This window comes from Lissotriton vulgaris, chromosome 5, assembly GCF_964263255.1.
Source record: "Lissotriton vulgaris chromosome 5, aLisVul1.2, whole genome shotgun sequence".
NCBI lineage: Eukaryota > Metazoa > Chordata > Amphibia > Caudata > Salamandridae > Lissotriton > Lissotriton vulgaris.
In genome coordinates this window covers 225,668,699-225,694,500 of record NC_141693.1, presented here as the reverse complement: position 1 = coordinate 225,694,500, position 25,802 = coordinate 225,668,699, and the positions used below count along the sequence as shown (strand labels likewise).

The 25,802-nt window shown below is 45.3% G+C and overlaps 1 protein-coding gene across 1 annotated transcript in view; it reads left to right on the top strand.

Annotated features, from left to right (window-relative positions):
- Positions 1-25,205, top strand: part of LOC147710547 (CCN family member 1-like) — a 30,778-nt gene extending 5,573 nt beyond the window's left edge. The window contains exons 2-5 of the mRNA XM_086921209.1: positions 10,911-11,124; positions 15,572-15,940; positions 18,525-18,718; positions 24,739-25,205. Of these exons, the coding sequence (XP_086777335.1) occupies positions 10,911-11,124; positions 15,572-15,940; positions 18,525-18,718; positions 24,739-25,041 (1,080 nt within the window). The 3' untranslated portion in view covers positions 25,042-25,205. The remainder of the gene's footprint in view (positions 1-10,910; positions 11,125-15,571; positions 15,941-18,524; positions 18,719-24,738) is intronic.
- The last annotated feature ends 597 nt before the right edge of the window (positions 25,206-25,802 follow it).

Genomic DNA, 25,802 nt, shown 5'->3' with positions numbered 1-25,802 from the left:
CGGTACTGGCACTACATCTGGGTATTCTGTAGGACATTGTGCCTCTGTCTGGTGTCATGGTGAGCCAGCAGTGTCCAGCCTGGGGTTTGTGCTCGAGGTGCACCCCCCAGTACACATTCCCTCATTCAGACCACCACACAGGGGGCAGCCTTGTAAGATGTGTGCTTTTTGTACTGCGTTCATATTACACGTAGATACACTGGTGTACCCCCTTGCTTGCACTAACTTTCACCAGGCATTAGGATTTGGCACAGAGCCAGATCACGAATATATGATTATACCACGATTTCAATTACCACGCATGGCTTTACCACGCGAATTTTACATCGCAAGTGGCTTTACCACGCTGGTATTTACAACGTAGGATTTTACTACGCGTAGAAACGTCTTACCTGCACGTCTTTCTCTACGAGCCCTTACTTCCATCCTCCATGGAAACAAGCGTCAAAACACGTATATCAAAATAAAAAAAGGACTGCTTTTTTGACGTGCACGGCACGTCTTTGGGGGAGGCTCTTTCCTTTTTCTTCTAAAATTATGTTCTTTTTTTTTTTTAAAGTAACCTGCTTGTTATTTTTGGTGGGGAGACCCCCCCAGCCCCCCAACATCCCCCCCAACCCCCCAACCCCACGCAGAACGACTGGAAGGAATACCACGTCTTCCCCCAACCCACGCAGAACGTGGTAAAGACGGTCGTGGAAGGCACCCGAGTTGAAAAAACGTTTGCGTGGTAAGTGTACCGTGGTAAACGTTATGCGTGGTGATGCCTTCGTAGTAAATGATGTTTCCCTTGGTACAGATTAGCAAGGGTTTGGCGTGAAGGGGTCTGGGCACCGCATGAGGTTTATTTAACCTTCTGCACAAAATAGCTTTGCATCGCGCATCTGCCATTGAAACCTTTAGTAAGTATAGCTTTAGGGGTCTCCTGTTTAGTATTCTGTTTACTTTTTATCTTTCTGATGCGTCATTAAATACCGCTAGGGTTTCATCTGTACCACACTAATCTTTCACACCCTTGCTTAGAGACAAGTCTTGCAGGCACCCACATATGTGACATTTTAGGCGTTATCACTGTGCAGAATAAGCCCCAGTGGCACTGGCCCTGTGTCTGTCTGCTTGAACCAGGCTTCCAGTGCCTGTGGTTATAATTCAAAATGAAATACTTCGCAGGCGTCCAGGAGTCTCGCGGGAGATCTTTCAGCCCGCGTGCACGCGCGGCGCTGCCCTCAGAGGTTGCCGCTCCTCGGTGGCCGCCGGCCAGCCCCGTCATGCCCTCTGTCATCCAATCCAGGCCTCCGCGTGCAGGCTCTCAGTGCCACATTCGACAATCCAGGCTTTTAACGCCTGGTGTGAGAGTCGATGTGTATCTGGCTGCCCGGTCTTAGCCTCCACTTTAGCAGACGGAGTGCGGCCTCGGGGATCGCTGTCTCCCCGAGCACCTGTTGTGACTGCGCTCTCACTCCAGTGAGTGACGGGAGCCGGGCCTGTTGCGACAAGCTCTGCGCGTATTAACAGATGCCAGGCCTGGTCAGTTTTCAGAGGATGGCACGAGTTGGTTTGCATTTCACTTTTGTGAATAGAAACCAGTGGCAAGGAATCAATAATCCCTCTCCCGCCTCCTTGTCACCACTGGTGTCCTTGTTCCTTCCCAGGCGAAGAAAGCACTAAATTCTGTCTGTCTGTCTGTGTTCTTGTTTCCTTAGGAAATGGCTTTTTTGGTTTGCTATTAACTTTGGCACAGTTTGACAAATCTTCAGGAAACTTTCCAAAACAGTGCTCTTTCCTGCTTACTTACTTCCTGGAAAATTTAGGAGTGATCCTTCAAGTGTGTGTGTGTAGGGGTAGGGGGGGAGGTGATGGGGGGAGAGACAGTGGAGAGGGAGTGGAGTCCCAAAACACAAACTCCACTGCAATTTCCATAATTATATTTGGAAAATGCTGCAGCTAAAATGACAGAACGGAATTACACCAGATTTGACAGGAAGCTACATCTTAGTCTAGAAAGCGTGCTTTTGGTGATTTGGGGGAAAGCCATTCAGCTGTTTTTGGGAAAATAAGGTGGATAAATATTTGTATAGCTGGACGATTGGGTTTGCTGGAGTTTTGCAAGAATTTCACATGCACAACTTTAAGAAGCAAACAGTTCTGAGTTAGCACTCTGACTGCTGACAACACGGAAACAAATGTTGAGGTGGGCGGTGAAAAAATGTGCACTCCCACCCTGCAGGAGCTGTAAACATGCTCCTACTGAGTGGAAGCACACATATATTTTTTCCCCGCACATGCTCTTGCGGGCAGGGAAACAAAGATTGCTTCCACCCGGTGGGAGCATAGAAAATTATCTGCTCCCACCAGGTGGGAGCAATGCTGACTCCTGCTACAACCAGTATGGATGCCTGCGGGGAGCCGCTGGCCCCAACCTCGTGTCTTGTGGGTGACCCGGGTGGGCACCAGGGTCCCATAGTAGGTCCCGGGAGATGGTGTACTGAGGGTCAGTATTAGCTTGGGGAGGGGTGCCATGCCCCCCTCTTAAAACAGGACTATGGCGCGGGGCATGTTAAGACTCAGTGATTGATGCATTGCACCCCACTTTCCCTACAAAGAAAACATGGGCAGGGTGATGGGGGACTTGGAGCCTGTAAATGCTCATGGGGGGGGGGGGGGCTATACAATCTCCTCCCCACAGCTATTTAAGCAAAATAGAAAGAATTGATGGCTCCCGCCAGCACCAGCATGGGTGCTGGCAGGGGAGACGATGGGGCCAAGGAGGCCCTGAGGCTCCCCCGACCAGCCCCCACCAAAAAATAAGCATCTGAGTGTGCTGAGTGGACACCAGGACATTCTACATATAAAAAGACAGTAAAAAAGAATAATAAATGAGTAGCAGGACCCAGCCATTTATTATTCACTGCTCGTAGCAAGAGGCACTGCATAATTCCCTAGGGTATTAACTTAAAATATTTTCATTCTTGTAGTGCCCCTTTAAGAGGCAGGCGCACCACCAAACATTTTTTTAATTGTGAGGTGGCTGCAGGCATCGCAGCAGTACGCCAGCAACAGGAGTTTTTGGTGGTAAAGTCTTCCACCATCTTTTTGATCTAAACAATAAGTCAGAAACTTAAGATCTCCACTCGCCCCTTTCCGCCCCTACAGGGTTTCAGATGAATAGTATTGGGGTAGGCCTCAAGCAAATCTTACTGTCCGGTTCCTCCACCATGATGGAAACCATTGGGGTCAGGGATAAAGAAAGGTGTACCCTGTAAGGTGCTTCCCCAAGGCCACAAAGAATAAACAAAATACTTTGGAGCCCATCTCACTGGTCCTGTCAGATAGTTGGATCGCACACCTGGTGTCCAACAGACAACTTGGCACAGACAAAACATGCCCAACTGAGAGGAAAGTAAAGCAAAGAGTCACCGTCCCATGTAGTATCTGGACACCTGCGCCTCTTTTCTTTTTTAAGTTCAAAAGTGAGTTTATTGAGGTAAAGAATTACATTAATATACAAAATATAATAACGGTGCAAATAAAAGGGTTACATACAGTAAATCAGTTGGAATGAATAAACATAAATGGTATAATTTAAAATCATTCTAATAAGACAGGTGCATATATAGTAACAGCAGTATATGGTACATCGGTAAGAAGAAGGAACATATATGTCATATAAAAAAGTCATATTACAATTAGAGTAATACGGAAACTATATAGCAACAATATATAGGAAGTCATGGAGGTTTACCCACTTCTTGTTGTAGAGATGTAGAAAGCAGAGAATGTCTAGCGCTTGTATCAATGAACAACTTAACAGGTGACCACAAGTCTAAGCGTTTGGATGCCATGTGTAACGGATATACAAATGTTGTATCCAGTCTATGATTGTAACAGACCACATACCACCATGCTTGATATGATAATTTGGTGAAGTCCTTCCAGTTCTTGGTTATTTGTTGAAAGGCCACTGCTATTAACAGGTCTATTATCTTGACATTGAGATCACAATTGTCCCAAATAGGGGATAAACTTCCTAAAAAAAATATGTGGATTAGAGAAAAGGTGGTTGGAGTGAAAAATCAAATTAATTTGTGACCATACCTGTGCCTAAAAAGTCCGAACGAGTTTGCATGTGAAGAGCAAATGAAATAAGTCAGCATGTGGCAGACACCTGCACCTCTTATGAAACAAATCATGCATGTGGTCAGGATCACAAAACAATGGCAAAGAGTTACTGCTGATACCACCATGCTCACCAAAGTACAAACCAGAACGTGCAACAAGCTCAGTAACACTGCGTGCATATTGGGGATACATTCCTATCCGTGAGCTGTCTGGCCTTAAACAGTGAAAAGTTTTTTTGGGGGGGGGTGATTGGTGGCAGCTCACGAGTTAAAGTGAGGCTTGCTATTGAAACAGCCACAGTCTGTCCTATGAGCAAGTAGCTAGTTTATGTGGATATGTGTGACTGTGCTGAGAGCAGTTCAGCAGGTGCATGTTACTATCGGGGGCGGGAGGGGTTGGGGAATGCTGCTCTTAAACTGACATCTGTTGGCCCACCCAGGCACAGCATGCATTCCTGTGGCTTGTAGCTTAGAGTAGTATTCATTCCTTTGGACGCTGCCCCCAGTAGCTGTCTCGTCTCTTCCAGCCAGGGACCCTGTCCTGCCTTCCTAGATGGGTGGTGCACATCTGCTAACAGACCTGTGCAATCGATTACATCATATGACGTCTCAAGGCCTATCTCCAGATAAAGGACATACACGATTTGGTTTTAAAGTCAAACTAATCTGTTTTTTTGCATTTTTGTTTGCAAAATTCACGAAATAAATTCTATGGAAAACTTGACAACTTTGTGAAGGTTGTGAAATCTACAGCTTTGACACTTGTTCATAGACAAATTCAGAGAAAGGAAAACTTGCAGAGAAAACAATATATGCAAACATTTGCCATTTTTCAAATGTAGTTTAATGAAAGTAGCTTAAGTCTTGGCCCAATGTAACTTGTGGAGAAATTAGCAGCTTACATTTTCCGGGATGGGTGGGTTCGAGTACTGTACACATGACCTCACTCTGAACTGCAAATGCTGGTGTGATTTCGAGGAAAACCTTTCTTGGGTGAAAATAATACAGACATTTACCATGTATGATATCACAGCCCACGGGATCAAGTATCATGGACAGTGTGATTATTGAACTGAAGTATGTTATGGCATTGTTTATATCCAAGTGATGGAATTGTCTTCGTGTGTGTGTGTAAAATCCCCGAGTGAGCAGTCTGTTACTTCTCTCTGCCTGCATCAGTGCTGCCTTACCCTCTGCAGTGAGATCCCGCTCTCCCTACATGCCTGTATAACTTCTGGTACTGCAAACTGCGAATGGCCTACACACTTCCTGTGTACACTGCCTCTATGTAGTATTATGTTGTATTATGTTGCATTATAGGGAGATCACCCTAGTCACTAGTGTGGTCTGTACTACAGTTCTGCAAGGAGCCCCCCCCCCACCCCCTTCCCGCTATGCCTGTATGGCTGCCTTGTGCTGTTCTTTGTTCTACAGCCTCTATTCTCACTCCTCATTCCCAAAGATGGGTCCCTAGCATGAGTTCCTGTTCCCAGTACCTGCAACCACCCCCACAAATGTGCCGAGGCCCGGCATGTGAAGCGTCCAATCAGCGTCACCGCAGCCATGACTGAGGCGGAGGGCCCCTCAGGCACATGGTGGACCAGAAACCATGGTCGACTCCTCTAGCCCCGAATCAAGGTCAAGGAGGGATAGTGGGCAAAGGTGAACCTCAGGGGGAGGCAAAGGGCATGAAGTCCTCGGAGCCAGAGACCATGACATCACATCAACCCGATTGGGCAATATCAGGGGCAACATTTGAACTGATCAACAACAAGCCAAGAGGACAAATAAAGGTGGGCATTCAGCAGGCACAGGCAAACCTTGACCTACCTACAGGAGTGCGCTGTGGATGCTTTGCCCACCCACCCATGCTGGTAAGAAGACTGAACATAAAGGAGCTATTGCAGTGGTGTGGTCAAGGCAGAAAAAACGTAAGGAACCCTGGGCCTCAAGTGGAACTAAAGAGGGAGGGGAATGGACTCCCATGGCTCTCTGATGGGAGCGACTAGGGGAGGTACCCAGGGTCGGATTGGTAAGGCAGGCATTCGGGTAATGGGTGATGTGCCGGTATGTGAGTTGTTGCTGTGGGCCACTTTTGGGGCAGCGTGGTGGCTGGTTTGGGCTGTGTCTGTGCTGTTCAGTGGGTGCCTGAGCAGTCCTTCTGGAGGCAAAGGGGTCTCTGCTATCTCTGTTGTACTAACGGGGAAGAGGTGTAATTCCCAGTCTATTGCTGGCCCGTCCCATTAATGTATGCAGATTGAGCCGGGCAGGGGGCCTTAGAAGAAGTGACCTCACTTCTATTCAGGTGTGGTTCCACAGTGTTAACTAATTGTTGCACAGAGAGTCCTGGCAATAGTTTCATTTTGTTTAATCTCAGTGAAGTTGAGAAAACATGCCTCTTTTAGAGAACCCAACCCCACCCCCTTCTTTTCATAATACTTAAAACACTGAAGCAATGTCTTGCAAAATGACACAATCTGCAAAATATGGGAACATTTTCTTGGGTGGCCTGGGCCTATTTTTGATCCCAATCCAACCCTGGAGGTACCCAACAGGGCAGATGTGGCCCAAATGGCATATGTGCCGACAACAGAAACAAGCAGTCGGTATTAAGTGGAAGCCAGGAATCGGTGGTAGGGCTTCACCCTCCTCCCCGAAGCCCATCCCCTCATATCCAGACACAACACCAAGGACTGCCAAAATATGAATAATGAATGAATGCTGAACAGTAATTTTGTTATTACGACGTGCAACTAATCCGTGGCTGCGTGTGGTAACTAACCATTGTACCCAATAAAATGAATCCAGACTACTCCATAAACCACTTTGTTTTATGTGGCGGAAAAAGGGTTGCCCGCGGTGGCCTGACTTCACGGGTTATAAGCAGCGGGTTCCTTCCTAGTCTGAAGCTCAGGCCCAGTTGTAAATTGTTTATTTGAGAGATTCCGTAAATGGGCCTAGGTTGGTGGTGGGGCATTGTTTCTGAAGGGCACTGAAAGGAATATGTGTATTTTATTCCACTTCAGTGCTCTTGGGAAAGACAGATGGGGGAGTGTGAAGCAGTGTGTGTGTGAAAGTCTAAATAAGAATAGTGCACACACAATATGAAACCATTAAACATACGCTGTTTCAAGGCAACCTCTGTTACAGATTAGTTAAAACTTCTTATCATCCTTTTTGAAACATTTCATTACCATTACAAAAAATTGAAGAACTATTACATCTGTGCAGTTTCCAAAATGCTCCCTGTTAGTAAGAACGAGGGTGTGTGTGAGGGGGCCTATGTGGCTTTTAAGACCTCCTGAGTGTATGGAATCGTTGTGGACTCTTATGTGCAGTGACGTCTTTGTGTGATATTTCACAAGATGCTCACAGTTAATGAGCTCCTGCAGCGGTGGACCAACGAACAACCATTCCTAAACAGTCTCCACTGTCACTGACACCTCAAGGTAATTGATTTTGAGGCATACGGTGCATAATATGTACCTGGGGGCTCTTGCTTGAGACCTGTGCAGCTGGGGGTCTCCCTATAATGTTACATGCGCTGTCCCATATTTAAAAGCCAACCTGGATAGGCACTTATGTAGAAACTCAGGTATTCTGACTTTCTTCTCTCTGTGGGTGCAGACATCATGTTGAAATAAGTATTCCTTTTTCAACCTTCAATAAAACCTTTCCAAGTACTATTGATAACTTTGTAACTTTATCAAGGTTGCAACGTTTTTACCCTTTGCCACGCTCATTTAAATATTGACGCTTTTGTAACAATGTATGTCCTATTTCCTTATTTGAAATGGATGTGCATAAGACATGTTGTAGAAAACAGAGATTCTTCTGAGTTTGGTGGGAGGAGAGCATCACCTCATTTAGAGTTGGCGGAACCGCGGGGTTTCGGACAGGGTAGCCTCAGCTGGGTCGAGTGTCCGAAACCATTCCCCATTTGGTCCATCCTCCATCGGTCCACGGGGTCAAAGAGGTAGGGCCCTTCCTCTGAATTGATCCCTTCATTGTATGCAATGGGAAACATGGTGCATAAGGGCAGTGAATGGGTCCTCTGTTCCTGCAGACACAAAGAAAGCCTCAAGAACACTGCCAGGGTGGCAGAATTTTTTTCTGCACAACCCTACCAATAGGTTGAAAAGTCCATGAGGGGTCAAGTCCACACACCTTCCTCCTCTAGAAGGAATCATGTTTCTGAATTCCTCGTAAAAGTTCTAGTTTGGCGGTGTGTGATTAGGCCGTATTGCCTGGCCACCAGATCACTCTTACCGAGATAGCAGAATGTGGCTGTCGTGTGGCATTTGTCCAAAGAGCCAAGTTCTGCAGTGGTTATGATCAAAGTTAGTGCTTGAGTAATGGTACAGAAGTAAATGCAAACAGTATTTGCAACTGTTTTTGCGGTACCTGCAAATTGTGCTCACGAAGTGTTGAGCTCACTGGTTACCAGTTTTTCGCAGGTGGTAACTGCGAGTGAAAAGCACATAAATTCTGTTATAATAGATGCAATATGGACAAAAGCACGTCACATACCAGTTGTTCCCTATTATTTTATATGAGTGGTAAATGAAGACCTCAACCGCTGGGAATGTCCAGCAGACATGATTGGCACCAGAGTGTTTTAATGTCCATTTAGTTATCATCAGGTCTACAGAGAATTGATTGAGTCAAGGATGCCGCTTACCTTCCTCACCATGTCCTTTCTCCCTAATATAGCAGCCGTAGGCAGGTTTTTACTTCCCTACAAAGCTGTGAGGAATTGTTCAGTGACCTGTACAAGGGAGGGAATGTATTTTTTCTCCCAGTTGATGCATACTCCTGACACTTTATCAGTGTCCCATTGTACTCCACAGGTGGGAAGGGATCCTGTCCTTGGCTTTGGTTTCAGCTTTGTTGACCGTACACCTTTAGGAAGTCTGCCTGTTGGCATCAATTATTTTGTGCACTTGCCTCTTTGAGCCTGTACGTGGTGTGCCAGTGGCGTACTGGCAATACGGGGCATGGGGTCTTCAGTGCAACGTGCCTGCATACACTGTACTGCCATCCTTTCAGTATTGTGGTCTTTGGCTTAGTTTATCCTAACTGCATTTGAGTTCAGAGCCAACAGTATTTGCTACCACAACCATTGTTAAAGGATCTGCTGGAGCTTTACAATCCAGAGCCATATATCTTTAACATGTTTTTCAAATAATATTACTATGTGTGTCAAAGTTCTCTTTGTGACACTTCCGGGAGGTTTATTGAAAAACTTGCCAGCTTTAGGATATTAGCAAATTTGGTGAAGTTTAAAAGTAAAAAAAGGGAAAACCTAGCAAAACCATTTTTGTGGGATACTTCTCCTGCAAGAAAGTGTTTTCTTGGCAGGCGAAGTTGTCAGACTTTGCAACTCAAGTGATCCCCACAGTGGAAGCTATTCTGCATTTCAATGACCTGAGCATGGTCCGTGTGATGCAATGCAGTGCCTTGCTGTCTTAGCCCCCAATGGATCTAGTGGTAAACCTAAAAACACAACTCAAATCTTCTGTATGGAAATGGAAGAACACAACCAGATGTCCAGGAACAAGATCTGGTAAATGGGGTTAGACACCAAGGATGGGATAAAGTCAGGAGGAGGAGGATAGAGGGTGGGGAGAGTGGGTGACTGACGACAGTTGTCCAGCAAGCTTGGCTCTAAAGTAGGGTTATGCAATGTTTTTTTCATCAGTGTATGTTTATAAAGATTATGATTTTTGCCCATCGCAGAGGGTGCGATTCTTCCATGATTTCTTTAGCCTTCGCCCATGCAAAGTTTTTTTTTTGTCTCCACATAGTGTGAACTCTTTAATGCTAGAAAAAATAACCTAATAAAATTAAGCGCACCCTGCATTGCGCTATTTATTTTCCTTGTGTATTTGTGACCTAATTTAATTCTGGAAAATGTATGCAGACCCTCAAAACCCCTACCGGTCTTGCGCGCACTGTTTATAAAGCTTCAAAAGCCAGTTGTAATAGCATTCTGCTGAAGACTGGTGAAATAGATCTTTGGATTTCCAGAGTACCGTGAATCTCGTCCACCCATGACTCTGCAGCTATTTTACTAGACCATTGTTCTAAGAGAGGATCTAAGTGTGGGATACGGGTGCCACAGTGGGACCACTGACTGAGATTTCAGACAGAACCATGGCCTCTATTTGTGGTGCTTGTCCATCCATGACTCTGCAGGTACGCCTTATAGACCATCGTTCTGAGCGATGCTCTAATTGTGAGACACAAGTGCTGCAGTGGGTCTACTGACTGAGGTCTCATGCAGCAGCATGGCCCTACTTGTGATGCTTGTCCATCCATGACTCTGCAGGTATGCCACTTAGACCATTCTTTTAAGGAATGTTCTTATTGTGGGATACAAGTGCCGCAGTGGGACCACTGACTGAGCTCTCACACAGGAGGAGCATTACCCTACTTTTAGTGCTTGTTCATGCTCAATAACCTTCCACTTTGGTCTGAGTCCATATGAACTCATTCCTGATCTCTCTGCTAAGATGTCCAGCAGAGGATAGTTGTGATGTGGTTTTTGTTTAGTGTCTTCTGCCCTGTTTCCTAGAAGTCACTTCTCCCACCACATACTTCTACTTGAAAGAAGACACGAGCCATGTATCAATGATTTTCACAACTCTCATGCTTCTTGCACACTCGGTTCATGACACACAATCTGGCCAATACCCCACTAGCAGAAAGTAAACTTGATGATATAGCACCATATTTAGCATGATTTGTTGCAGATCTTTCTTATACTTGTGTTTCATTTCTCCATCCCAGGTGGATTGTGCCTGCCCTGCCGAGTGCAGTTGCCCTGAAGTTCCTTCGGTTTGCTCACCTGGCATCAGTTTGATCTTGGACTATTGCAGCTGTTGCAGAGTGTGTGCTAGACAGTACAATGAAGACTGCTCTCTGGACCATCCCTGTGATCACATCAAAGGGCTGCACTGTGATTTTGGGGCAGATCTGACGTCCACCAAAGGGATCTGTCGAGGTCAGTACCCGTATCTGAATTATGGATTGATTTTAAAACCTTATGTTTCGTGTAGCTCTCACTGCGCCCCACTAGCATCAATGGCAGGTTCTAAATCTGGTATACAATGATTAACCTAAACTGTACCCATCGTTGCTGCTTCATGAGGGAATCCAGGCAGCTCTGGTGGGGCTCTCAGAGTCTAAGTGCAGCACCAGCTCTTGCAAATGGTGATAAAGGTGGTTGGAAGAAGGGCAGTTGTTTTTATTTTGTTTTTGTTGCTTATTTATGTCTTTGCACTGGTAAGAGACACCTTCTTAAGTATGTCTCCCTCATTACTCTTCTACTCCTACACAGTACTTGAAAACAGTGGCAGGCGATTTTGGTCAGCCATAGATTAAAAAAATATAGATGGGTAACAGTGAATAACAGGGATGTTATTTATCTCTGGATTTTGAGGGACATCAAAGTCAACTTGCACTTTGCTCCTGTCTATTTGATTGTACTTAAAAACCCTTTGGTGAAATACATTCCCATTATTCACTGTTACTCATCTATAATTCTATATGCTATGTATGGCTCTCACTGACAGCAACTCTCGTGAATACAAATTCTATATCAGGTAATTCACTTCTATGACATCATAACAATCCAGGAATGGAATTCCAGGCACCCAGAGAGACTGTCAGTGCTATGCTGGTTCTCTGCTTCAATGGAGGGCAGAGGGCACAGCTTTGGGTGGAAAAATGGAGAGACTGCACAGCGGGTTGGAAGCACAAGACTAGGTGGATGTATGGCGTTACAACGCATGCTTTTACCACGCATGCCTTTAAAACGCGGTTTTTACAACACATGCCTTTACAATGCATAGTGCTTTGGGGCGCTGGATAGTGAATAGTTTAATTTACTATTCCAACTCCAGTCCCCGTGGATAGTAGGGAAGGTGTTGGATAGTAAATTAAACCTATTCCCTATCCTAGAGCGCCCCCCAGCGCAATGCGTTGTAATGGTTTGTGTTGTAAAAGTTGCGTCGTAAAGGCACTGCGTGGTAAAAGTTGCGTTGTAAAGGTTGCTTACCGACTAGGTATATCTTTGATTTTTTTTTTTACATTGGGGACAGGGAGGAGAAGCGACGTGATGTATGGATGGCCCATTACTCACGTGGCCCCTAATTGCAGTTAAAGGAGCAAATGATTTTGGGGAGCATGCATAACCTAAAACTATTGCTGGGTAAAAAGTGAATAAAGGGGGCGTGTTTAATCTCAGTTCTGAGTGCTGTTCACTTGACCTTGTTGTTTATTTGAGGTCATGCCAAACCCCTCTGTGTAAAAACACCCATGTTATTCAGTTACCTGTCTTTAATTCTGTATATTTCCCAAACGGGCCCCAATCATGTTAACTATCCTGTAGGGTCTCTACAAAATGATGTTATTAATGGCAATTACATTACAATGCAGTAAGGAAGAAGTTTTGCTTCCAACTGCTGCAATTACATTACAGTAGTTGGAAACAGAGTTTCTGTCCCACTGCTGTGATGGACCAATGATCAGTCCTAGAGAGGGAGCCTGTCTCTTTCAATCCATGCTTATATCTTTGTTTGAAATTCAATTCCAAAATTCCTGGTTACAATAGTGGATGTGTTTTGAGCTCATACACAACATAATATTGTAGCTCGGTAACTGTGAATAAAGCAGATGTTTTTCACCGTGATGTTATGATTGGCATTGTAACAACACAATATTCGCTCTGATTGGCTATTTTATGTCACTCAGAACCCCTCAGTGAAAAACATCCTTGTTATTCATCGGAAATTCAGTATGCTATTCATAGCCTCCATTGGAAGCTATTTGCATAAATAACTTGATCGTAATCTATATTTTTTTACCGCTATGATGTATCAAGAGAGAATCAAGAGTAATTTTCCAGATCTGTGACTTCACCAGAAGAAGCACTTGCTTCCCATGGGTCACCTGGCTTGCCAGGTCTATGGTAGAATGAGTAAGGAAGCGGAATGGTGTTGGGCAGTCACCCACCTTCTCCTGCCTCTCCCAGTCTCTACAGACCAGAGGGAAAACCATGGCGCTCTTTTGTCGCAGGTCTCTGCAGATCCGCGCGAAAGGGGATAACAAGTCAGCCCACGAGCAGCGCTCACATGGGGCTGGCTGTTCACTCATGTGAGAGTGGAGCGCATGCATTGGATAGGGAGCGGGAGGAAGGACGTAGAGCGTGGTGGTGCTTGGAAATCAAATAATTTTTCAGTTTGGGCAAGGGTGAGATAATACACATTGGGCCAGATGTACCACCTTTTTATTTAGCGCCTCGCAATTTGCGACACAAAGTACAACAGTCTGTTTAACACTGTTTGCGATTCCAAATGGGTAACGCAAATTGCGAGGCTCATTTATATCAATGAGCCTCTTGCAATTTGCGAGCCCATTGGGAATGGCTGGCCCTCCCAGGGATGGTGGCCTGCTGGGCTCAGCAGACCACCATGTCTGGGACTGCTTTTAAATAAAGCAGTTTTTTTTAAAAATGCGTAAAATACTGTGAGTTAGATAAATACATAAATGGTATCAAATATAAATAAGCACATATATAGACCCAGGGACCACTGCCTGCCGTTAAAAAATGAAACAAAAGCATTTAATTTTTCTTTTTTAAAATGCAGCCCGTTTTCCTTTAAGGAAAACGGGCTGCATTTTAAAAAAGAAAAATGAAATGTTTTTGTTTAATTTTTTTAACGGCAGGCAGTGGTCCCTGGGTCTATATATGTGCTTATTTATATTTGATACCATTTATGTATTTATCTAACTCACAGTATTTTACGCCTATGTCTACCACCTATATCTGCCTTGTAAAGCGCTCTGATACCCACAAGGGTCTTGTTCGCCCTATACAAAACACTCCAAATAAAAATAAAATAAATACTTGAAGTAGGTGGTAATTGCAAGTGTTTTGCGACCGCAATTGCAGTCACAAAACATTTGTACATGGTTTTGAGACTCGATATTTGGAAGGGAACGTCCCTTCCAAACAGCGAGTCGCAAACCTATTTAGCGAGTCGCAAAAAAATAGTGCCTCGATAAATAGGCAATGTACACAGCCCCAGAGGTTTTTGCAAGTGCAAACAGGTTCGCAAACCCGTTTGCCCATGCAAATACGGGTTGTACATCCAGCCCAGTGTGAATGGAGGGGGTTGAATGGCAGAAAAGCAGTGATTGCTTTATTCAGTTTCGGTATAATGTGTGTAAATATGATGAAGGTGGGTGGCAGGAGGCCAGGTATTATTTTTTTGATCTTTGGGAGGAGTTGTTGGGATAATGTTATGTATGGCTTGCCCATACTCCTCTGCCTGTGGGCAGGGGCAGATGATTTGTGGGGAAGCATGCATAACCTAAAATTAAAGAATGGGTAAAAAGCGACTCCCCGGGATTTTTTTCACCTCTGGGGTCTCAGCAGGTGTGAGTAAAATGTAAAATATGCTGATGTAATTTGCATAATTTCTGGAAATACATCTTCAAACTAATTCTGGGAGGGTATTCATGAGGGTAAATTGGTGAACAACATACCGAATCATAGATGGGTTAATATGAAAAATATATGTTTTTCACTGAGGGGACTGAGAGCCAAGCTAGAATTTCCTGTGATCAAATTGAGAACTTGGGGTGTGTCAAATTTGCATACTTTTTGAATAAAATTCATCCTTGTGTCACTTTTTGAGGTAAATAGACGTTTCATGTTAAAAAAAAGTGCAAAAAAGCTGTGCATGTTCTGTTGTTTTCACGCCTTATTTACTGCAAACAGCATGTAATTACACCAAAGGGTGTAATTTTGAGAATTTCACATAAAAAGTGTAGTGTGAAATTCTGTCTGGTCCTGTTATTATTTCAGAAAAATGGTTGGCTGGCTTTTACTTGTAGCTGAAATTGTTATATGCAATAGTGTTAGCAGCCTGTAATGGGACTGATTGGAAATAAACACTGTTATTTTAAGGTCTGACCCGATAGCACATGAGTGTGACCTTTTGGTAACCTTTCTTTAAAGCGTATATAGTGGCCCTTTGCTCTGCCCAGAGAAGTGTTTCCCTCTCACTTCATGCTACTGGCCATTTATCATTCCCACCACTGTGGAATGCTTTTGTTGCAATGCATTAGGGACTATTTTACATCTCAAAAGTACTTTGTTTAATCACGCATGAAATTCGTTATCTCATAGATGCATTATGTTCCCAAAGCAATCGTTTTTGTTGTGTTTATTCACAGAAGCAGGTTTAAAAAAAGTTTTAGGCAGGGCTCTGAATGCAAAGCAGGTCTATTGGATTTGCTAAAGCATTTTATTACAGGAACAATGTATTCCGGCTATTTTTGTACATGGACATTTTTGCCCTAAAGTGGAAATGTCTGTGAATTGCTCGTTCACGTTGATCTGTTCCAGTCTGGTTGATTGTTCGCTTTTCTGTCGTTCACAGCAAAGTCTGAAGGCAGGCCGTGCGAGTTCTTTGGGCAGCTTTACCAGAATGGGGAGAACTTCCAGCCCCATTGCAAGCACCAGTGCACCTGCATTGATGGGGTGGTGGGCTGCATGCCCCTCTGTCCCAAAGAGATGGCGCTGCCCAGCAGCGACTGCATTAACCCCCGGCTGGTGAAGGTACCTGGCCAGTGCTGCGAGGAGTGGATGTGCGACAGTAACCACATCCCAGAAGACTCTGGTGACACTACCGGCGACCCAGACGACACCCGGAGGTCCTCTGAAGAGGCAAGGGAGGAGAGTGACCACGACCTGGTCTCCAGCAACGAGATCATGAGCCCAGTGCGCGGCGGTGTCAAACAAGGACCAGGTAAGGCGCAAAGCTCTCATGTGTGCTCAGGTGTCACTGTCTCGCATTCCTTAATATGCAATATAGTTACGGATACGGCTCTGCTTTTATTGGGAGGTGCGAAGTGGTTTAGATTTTCTTCTTGCTAACTTTCAGTTCTGTATGCTTACATTTGTGCGGAAATTCGAGCATATGCCAGAAATTATGCCGCAAGCTGTAAATTTGCAGCGAGAAATTCTTAAAGGTGTGCACAGAAAAACTCTGCAAAAGGTGCATTTGCAGACAAAGCGTCTACATATATTTTCAATTTTTGGGCTGGATTTGATTAGAGTGGATATTATCTCACAATGTGGTGAAAGTTGCTACGAAATCATAGAAAAACCTCTGGCTGGTGAAGGAGAACTTTGGTTCTCCTCGAATGGTGAAATCAAGAAGTTTACAAAGCTTTAATTTCATTAAAAAAAAAAACAACTTTGAGGGCTCCATGTGTTAATGAGGATGTTATGTGACAAGAATGGCTGTTTAGGAAGGGTCTAGAATTCATGCTTGAAGATTTAGTGGTTGTACTTATAAGTTGCCATCTTCTTTTTGATTGGCTTTTTTGTGATTAGCTTCTATTGCATCATGTACCTGTCGTTCGTTCAGCAGTAGATCCTCATTTAATGTCTCTGCAGCTATTGGTGCTCAGCTCAGAATCTCCCCATAGCTCTATTAGCATGCAAATACTGGATGCGTCAGTTTTAGCACTAGAATCACACTCTGGAGTCCCTGATTGCCTATTCTTGATAGGAAACTCTTCCATACTATGGCAATATTTACACAAAGACCCAATAAAAGGAGGATGCCGCAAAATTAGTTCAAAAATAAGCTACAGGGAAGGATTTTATTAGTGTATTTTTTTTATTCATTTGAGGAGGGAGACCTTGGAGAAATAATAAAGGCAGCCACAGATATCAGACGTCAGAGGATTGGCAAATTTAATAAATGAAAGTTTTGATGGACTGTTGGAACTCTCCGTAAAAAGGGTGGAGGTGCTTATATATTCTTTCAGTCAAAGTAATATAAATAGTGCTATTTTCTGAGGACTAAAGATAATGTAGCTCAGTGGCTTCAGCGTCTGCTGCAAAGAAATGTGAACAGTGGTGTAGGAAGGGGGTGCAGTGGGTGCCGGCCGCCCCGGGTGTCATCACTAATAGGGGTGATAAAATGGCAATTTTTTTAAACACATATTTTTGCTATTTTGTCAAACTGGGGGTAATAAGAAATGTTCTGCACTGGGTACCCCCTGACCTAGCTACTCCACTGACTGTGAGGAAGTAACCGGCAGATTCAGAGGTTTGTATTACAGGACAGGAGACTCAACACTTCATCCTTCTGAAGTTGCTAAACCATGCCATACGTTAGAGTTTTAATAATAGCAGTGATCCCTATTAAGCAGAAAGAGATGATTGAGTTTGTTAGAATTGACAGCTTCATCATAAATTTTAGACCAGGTTCAAACACCCTCATACATTCAATTGCACACTAATAGTGACTGTTTCCTGGTAGCATAGCACACCCTGAAGGACAAGCAGAAGAGTTTAATTTGTTTTTCGTGGATAGGCAAGTTGTGTTTTCTAAAACATCTAGTCTACACCGCCATATTGCACGTCTGTGCAGTGTTATTGACATGCTAAGTAGCAGAGGCGGATCCTCCATGGGGGCGTTTGGGCGCCGCCCCACTACTTTCTCACCGTGCGAGAAGGCAGAAACAAATAGTAGAGAACTACCATTTGTTTCTGCCTTCTCGCACGGCGAGAAAGGATAAGTTCGAGTTCCTGCTCGAGACAGTGGGAGGGGTTACTCGAGGGAAGGGGGGAGTGGTTTTCCTCACTGTTGTAAATACAGTCTGTTTGACAGCCTGAGAGGCTGTCCAAACAGACAGTATTAACTGTATTCATAACAGCGGGGAAAGCCGCTCCCCCCTGCCCTCGGGTAACCCCTCCCACTCTCCCTGTTCTCTGTATGCTGCAGCATACAGAGAAATCACGTGGTGTTAGGGAAGCCGGCCGAACCAATTGCAGCGCTGTGCTGTGGTGGAGCCAGAGGGGAGGGAGGCTGCCTGGCTTCCTGCATGACGAGTCTGATGAGTCATGATGACGATTCCGAATTCAAGAACTGAACGGCGGCGGGAGTCGGAGCGGACTTGGAGGCGGGAAGCCGGAAAGTTAAGGTAAGTAGTAAAGTTTCTTGACTATTTGACTTATGACTGTTTTATTATGTATTGAAATGTCTTCCGACCTTTTCACATGAAGCGGGAGGCCCCTCTCCGTTTCCTGCCCTAGTGCCCTTTGATGCTCACTTTCCCTCCGTGTCCCTTCGACAGTCTGTGGAGAGAGAGAGAGGTGTCGGTGGCCAGGTGTGGATTAGGGCGTTATGCAGAGGGTTAGACATTGTCGGGTGTGCAGACTCTCTGATGAGTGTTACCACAGAGCCCTGTAAAGCTGCGACAGCTGTCATCACGCCCCGCCACTTTCAAATGTCACCAGCCGCGACTGCTAAGTAGGAGTTAATACTAGTTTTAATTCTTGTGTCATAATAAGATTTTCTTTCTCGCCCTGGACAGGTTTGATGCCACATTCCAGATCGAGCAAATCTAGGTGTGCGGTCCAGACCACGGAATGGTCGCCATGCTCAAAGACGTGTGACATGGGCTTCTCAACCCGCATCACCAACGACAACCCTCTGTGCAAGCTGATGAAGGAGATGCGGCTCTGCCAGATACGACCTTGCGACACCCCTCTGCCCGCTAAACCAAAGGTAAAGGACAGTTATAAGTGCACCATTTGATTACCATTCTTCTGCTCCGCAAATGAAGATTCTCTGATTGTTACCGAAACGTGTTTATTCCTTATAGGTCAATTTACACTCCTCTTTAAGTAGTTGTTACAGAAGTCATTTCTCTCCCACTCACCACCGTTAGTCTGTATTTGAGAATCTCCCAAAAATTAAAAGGAAGAAAGTGAATCGGCAGCACTCTTTGGAACCAGACTTGACAAACAATCCCCAAAAAGCCACGGATATCAGAAATGACATCATGTGCAGAGACGTTTTAAGGCATGAGCAATGTGGTCAATTGCCTAGAGACCGCAGCTTGCAAAAGTCTCCCTGGGAAAATAAACATTCGTTCTATCTAGCCCACCTCTGTATGTTTCCGTATCGCAACCTCTCTCTCCTCTCCCTCTCCTTCTGAATTTGTCTCTCTTTGCCCAGTAGTATACTAAGGATTTTTCTTTTCGAGGGGGGAGGGGAAGGGGGGGGAGTGGTGGAAAGAATGGTCTAAAACATGTTTTTGTGAACCGTTTCTGAAAGTTTTTTTTGACACCATGTATAGGCTTCAATTGTCAGAAAATGGGTAATAACATTCAAAATTATTATGAACAGGCCTTAAAATATGTCTTCCCTGGGGCCTGAAAATTCCTTAGATGACAATGATCATGTGCCTTTTAATCTCTGATATCATAGGGTTGACCTGTTCCTCTCATCTTTATCCATCAACAGCAAACTGCTGGCTGCTAGAATATAGAGTGAGGGCAAACAGCAACTCAGAAAGTAAAGACAGCTTTTAAAGCATGACTCCTTTCATTGCCTTAATAACCTATGAGATCTAGTACAGAGGGCAGTGCTATATCTATCAAGAGAAAGCCAGTGGTACCACTTCCCACCCTTGGCTACCACTAATTGATGTCTGTAGTCCTCAATAAACTCTATTTTGGATAGATGTAAAATAATAATGATGGTAACAACAGAAAAATACGACCCAGAACCTGGACTCCCCCAAATACGACTCAGAACCTGGACTCCCCCAAATACGACTCAGAACCTGGATGCCTTTACTTAAGATATGAAAATCTGAAGGTTTAACTTCTCTATAAAGATTCGAAGAAAGGGTACCCTTCTTTTAAAAAAAAATGGAGTTGCTAGTGGTTAAAAAGGTCAATAATACAAAACCTAAAGAATAAACTTCAATAGTTATGCACCATAAACCAAATGCCCCTTCACTGACGTTTTGAGGCATGTCTATGCTTTTCAATACACAAATATATTTGTCATCTGATCAATAACTAGGTCCCTGTCCATGCCCCGCACCCAGCCTGTATACTCCTGGAATCAGCAGGACACAGGCTTTGCTGATGTACAGCAGACACAGGGTGCAGGGGAGAGGCAAACAAACAGGATGATGGAAAGTTAACAGATGCACAGACAGGCTTATGTAACTAAGTGATTCAATAAATAGATAATTGATTGTCCTAAAATCCGAGTCAAAGTTCATCGTGTTTGCATAATGTATCCCTACATTATACCGGTCTCTATTTTCTGAGTAACCAGACATGTTAGTCATGACTCTCAAACCCACTGATAAAACTAGTTTTACAAATTGGACCCTGAACGACCTGCTGTATTTGGAAGTCCTCCAATGTTCTCTATCCTACATCAAAAGCACAACAAGCCTACTTCCATTCATAAAATACTAGAAAAATGACTGGTAGTTCTGACGAAAATGAGAAGTATGGGCAAAGATTTCTGTCTGCCTGAGTGTACATTTCCTCTTTTAAATGCAGGTTTTTCTCTCGGTGTTAATGGTGGGAAGTCATATTATTAATAAAGATAAAGCCTTATTCTGCATCGCTTTCGTGCACTTTCAAGCCTCCAGTCTTGACATAAAATCTGCACACATTCCCAGACGTACAAGTGGAAAGATGCTCCACGCACTGGTTCCTGGCCTTATTGAGGGAACATCAAGCTCCTATTCCTTCTGTGTGGAGTTCTTCATAGTGGATAGATAACTCCAGGCAGAGGCAATAAATCCTTTTGTGTCAATCCAGCAGTTTTAAAATATGCTGGCGGGGAAAACCTGTTTATGTTTCTGGTGCACCGCAGCAAATCTGTGGGTGATCCGTTCCTCTTCGTTTCCCTGAAGCGGAAATTCTCCATCTGTTACCTCGAGTATCTTCTATCATTTCCAGGCTTGAAAGGGACCAGTGTGGGAATGCCCACAAATGTACATGTTTGTTGGAACTCCGAAACATGCAAGGCATACCACGCCTTTTAGCACCTTCTTAAGTGGGGCTTTTCCATACTCGAGGCAGAGGTAGCTCTGCGTGTAAAGCCATTTACTTGTGCCTGGAATCCCTTTGTGAAATCTTGGTTGGTGTATGAGAGATAAATTGCTTCTTAAACTTATGTTTACAAACAAATTTACCATTGTCAACGAAGCCAAACATATTTAATCATACCTTCAGGAACTTCAAAGTCACCTTGACCAGGCATGTCTGTCACATCAGACAGTAGCTCTTTTTTAGGTCTCGCCTGTCGATGCGCATGCGCATCGAGCAAGCGAGACTATGGGGGCTCATCGACTCTTTATCTAACTTGCAAGGAATCGTGGCGATTCCTTGCAGTGCCCGTGACTTTTAAGCTCAATGCGCATGCGCATTGAGCTTAAAAGCGCGTGCACATGGCCCCAGCCGCCTGCCTTGCCTACTCTCCCGCCCCCTCACTTCTTGATTGCACGGCCGCTAGGCCGTGCCTCCCCTACTCCTCCTCCTACTCTCCTCCCCTCCCCTCCCGTCTGTTCCCGCACTCCTCCCACACCCCCGCTCCGCCCCCTCACTCTCTCTGCCCGCCCGCTCTCCACTCTATCAGGCAGCCAGCCGCACTCCTCCCACACCCCCGCTCCGCCCCCTCACTCTCTCTGCCCGCCCGCTCGCCGTTTAAAGTCTAGTTTTCTAAACCCTCCCTGTTCAGCTTTCTTCTCTCTTTCTCCCCGTCTCTGCTTCCCTCCTTCCTCCGCGCAGCCTCCCTTCGCACCCCCGTCCTTTTCACCCACTCTCTTTGACTTTCCTTCGACAATTCGCGCTCCCCGCCCGCCTTTCCGCTCTCGTTTTCCAGCCATAGCCTCTCCCCCCTCTCTCAGCCTCCCTTCGCACCCCCGTCCTTTTCACCCACTCTCTTTGACTTTCCTTCGACAATTCGCGCTCCCCGCCCGCCTTTCCGCTCTCGTTTTCCAGCCATAGCCTCTCCCCCCTCTCTAGCTTCTGCCTCCTTATGTCTGGTACTTTCACGTGTTCTCTCCTTACCCCCGTTTTTTTTATTCACTTAAAGGGAACAACACTGCGGTTTGAGGCGCTAGATGGATAAAGTTAATGTTCGTATTGCCGCATTTTTCTCCCCCCCCCAATCCCTTGTCCCTTTCTACATTCTCTCCTTCGCACTGCCCCATCTCCCCCCCTATTCCATCCATTCTTTCGTATTCCCCTCTTTTCTCTATCCCCAGACATACTTCAACCATTCTCTCATTCTCCCTCCTACGTCTCACCACCTTTACTTCGTCCCCTGTCTTTCTCCTCTTCTTTCCAATATGTCCTTCCCTCTCTCCTCGCCCTTGCTCCTATCATATTTCTCTTCTGCTCTCTTGCCTTCCACTGGTCTATGAGAACACCCCCCCCCCCACAAAAAGGTGTTTGCGTGTATGAGGTAGGAGGGGGCGAAGCCGCTCTCCAAAGGTTACAGTAAATATCGCTCCTTTGAGGTGAACACGTTATGGATTGGGAAAAGCTCGGCGCCCCTCCGATGCACGTGAACCCTGACTGCTGTCCCCTAGCCCCCTTCGCCTGGCCTGAGATACTGTGCTTGTCACCGCTGCCCCGCTTTTGATTATTTATTTCTTTTTTATCGGCCCTGTCAGCCCCACCTTGCTGTATTGCCTCTTTCTTCCTCCGACGCACACAAACACCTCTCCTTATCTGGCTGCCCCTCCCTACCCCTCCTGCCCCCCACCTGTCTCTGGCTGGTAATTTATTTATTTTATTTATTTTATTGAACTTATATTGCGCGCAGCTACCCGCAGTGGGTTTCCCGGCGCCAGGGATAGACTGGAGGAGAAATCAGAAAACAAGTAATTGCAAGAGGGAGACACTAGACCGGAGGAAACTATCCTGAGTCAGTAATCACCTTTGATATAATCTGCCCTCAGAGAGAGGTGCTGTAATGCACCGTGTTGCATCAGCTGGCCCCTCCCGGGCCCAACCCTAAGCAGTTTGGAAAAGCAAATTGTCGTATCAATCTGGTGGTTCACGGGCAGGGTGCGTGTGTGAGTGAGTGGTGGGGGTCGCCTGCTACACGACAGGTTACAGAGAGCGTTGTTAGTCGGCGTGCATGTGTGCTGTGTAACAGTGTGTGTACATCTCTGTACAGCTGTTGGCAACGTGACTAGCCTGCTAAAATCTGTGGTGGCACGTTTTTTTAACGTCGGAATTAAAGCAATTTTAATAGGATAGCTGTGTACCCAACTGTCTTTGTTGTGGCACCCATGTGGGTGCATCTCCATGTGTATACATACGCCTGTGTCCAACTATGTGCCCATAAGTATGATTCCCTGCCTAACTTTTTGTGTGTGCGTTTATGTATAATTGTGTATCTTCGAGAGTGTTTGTTTTCAGGTATCTGTGTTTTAGTCGGTTATCCTCCGTAGATGTGTGTGTGGTGTTTCGTGTTTTTAATTAGGCTGTGATATGTGACTGTATGGATGTTTGAGGTCTTGTGCTTATCAATCTATCTTCATACTTAGTCTGTTTGAGTTGTGGTGAGTTGATGGGATTTCGCCTTCTCTTGCCACATCATTTACTTAGCCCTGCCGCATAATTCCAGTGGCCCTGGTCTTACCCTCACCCTCACTCACTCTCACCCTCACTCTCACCCTCACCCTCACTCTCACTCTCACTCACCCTCACTCACCCTCACTCTCACCCTCACCCTCACCCTCACTCTCACTCACCCTCACTCTCACTCACCCTCAACACCTCACCCTCAACACCTCACCCTCAACGCCTCACCCTCACTCACCCTCACCCTCACCCTCACTCACCCTCACCCTCACTCACCCTCACCCTCACTCACCCTCACCCTCACTCACCCTCACTCACCCTCACCCTCACTCTCACTCTCACCCTCACTCTCACCCTCACTCTCACTCTCACTCTCACTCACCCTCTCACTCACCCTCAACACCTCACCCTCAACACCTCACCCTCACTCACCCTCACGCTCACCCTCACTCACCCTCAACACCTCACCCTCACACAGTGCAATAGGTCTCAGAACATTTCAGTTAGAGCTTTTAGAAATGTTTATGGCTTTTTTTATTTGTAATTCTTTAGCATTGGCTACAGGAAACAAAAATGCTAAACATTTACCAAAAAAACCCATAAACAATTCTAAAAGCACTAACTCTAATGCTGCGAGACCTATTACATTTCCAATGCTTGTTCTTGATGTGTCATTCTTTTCAGTGGGCCTTGCTTAAGCTTGTGCCTTTTTAAACGTGATCACAGGTATGCATCTTGTGGAGCAGGGCCCTTTTAAGCCAGGTCCACCCTTACATTTTTCAACAAAACATCTATAAGCTGCTGTGTAGTCAGGAAAGTAAAGGACAATTTCCCAGAGATCTGCTGCCAATCTGGCTGCAATCTGGTTATGTAGCACACCTACTCCTCAAAGATGCTTAACAAAGCACACTTTTTTCCTGGTAGCCATTTGTCCCACCAGTGGGGCTGATTAGAGAGGAGAACTTTTCTTGCTGACAATGGCGCATATGGAGAATTTGGGGAAAGAGCTGGCATTGCCTCTTAAAGTGGCTTTGTAATGCACAATAAAATATTTGCTTTTCATTTGTTGTTTTTTCCACAGTCACTCATTTTTAATATTAAGATATTAAATTTCAATATATCGTTTGTACAAAGCAAGTAAGATGCTGACCATTTGTTTTTGTGTTTTTATAGCATGGTAAGAAGTGCACCCGGACCCGAAAATCGAAACACTCCGTCAAGTTCACCTTTTCAGGCTGCCAGAGCACGCGGACCTACAAGCCACACTTCTGCGGCTCATGCGCTGATGGCCGCTGTTGTACCCCTGCCAAGACCCGCACTGTACATGTCCGCTTCCGTTGTGAGGATGGTGAGACCTTCCGCAAAGCCATGATGTGGGTTGAGAAGTGCCGATGCCACCACAGCTGTCCTTACCACAGCGAGTTGTCCTATCCACACTACCGGCTTCACAATGACATTCACAGGTTCACAGACTGAAGCACTCCAGTAGCATTGGCAGTACCAACTCCCCCGTGAAGTCTGGGGTCCCGAATGATTAAACTATAGCGCCCTGGAAGAGGCCTTCTTCGTCTTCTCCCGCCAATCGGTGTGGTGTTAAATTAGAATCCAGGGCTTATGTGGGAATCGCACCTTACCATGTGTACAAGTGCTCTGTGTTCCAGAGAGTGCCATTGCCTGGCATGCGGGCCTATGTTCTTCATGAATAATACTGAAGGGGCATCCAGGTATACATTGATATGTTCTTATGACCCGATGGTGCACATATCAAAACAGCAGAATGTCTCTTTGGCCAACGAGTGCCTGTGGCTTGTGTGGCTGGGATGTCTATCTTGATGAACACAAGTCACAGTGAATCTAGACATAGGTATATGTGTACCTGCACCTGGTTGGGTGTGCTCTAGAAACCCAATTCAACCTTACTCTGCTGCACTTGTGCACTAGGAGATACATTATTCCAATAATGTGCAGCATTGTAGAACCATGCACAACAAATGTGGTAGACACAAGTCATGATTTACTTGTGAGTTCTCCACCCAGGTCTTGTAGCCCTCCAGGCTCACCAGTGCCACCATTAGCCTCATGTTTGTGCGAGCCTTCGCAAATCTCTGCCTAACCACCAAACATGTATATATGACTGTATTGTTAAATGCTTTCTGGTATTTGGCTACAGATTGTTCATTAATTGCTTCTGTTCTAGATCTCGTCCTAGTGTTACCAGCCACTATTAAGTGTAATAA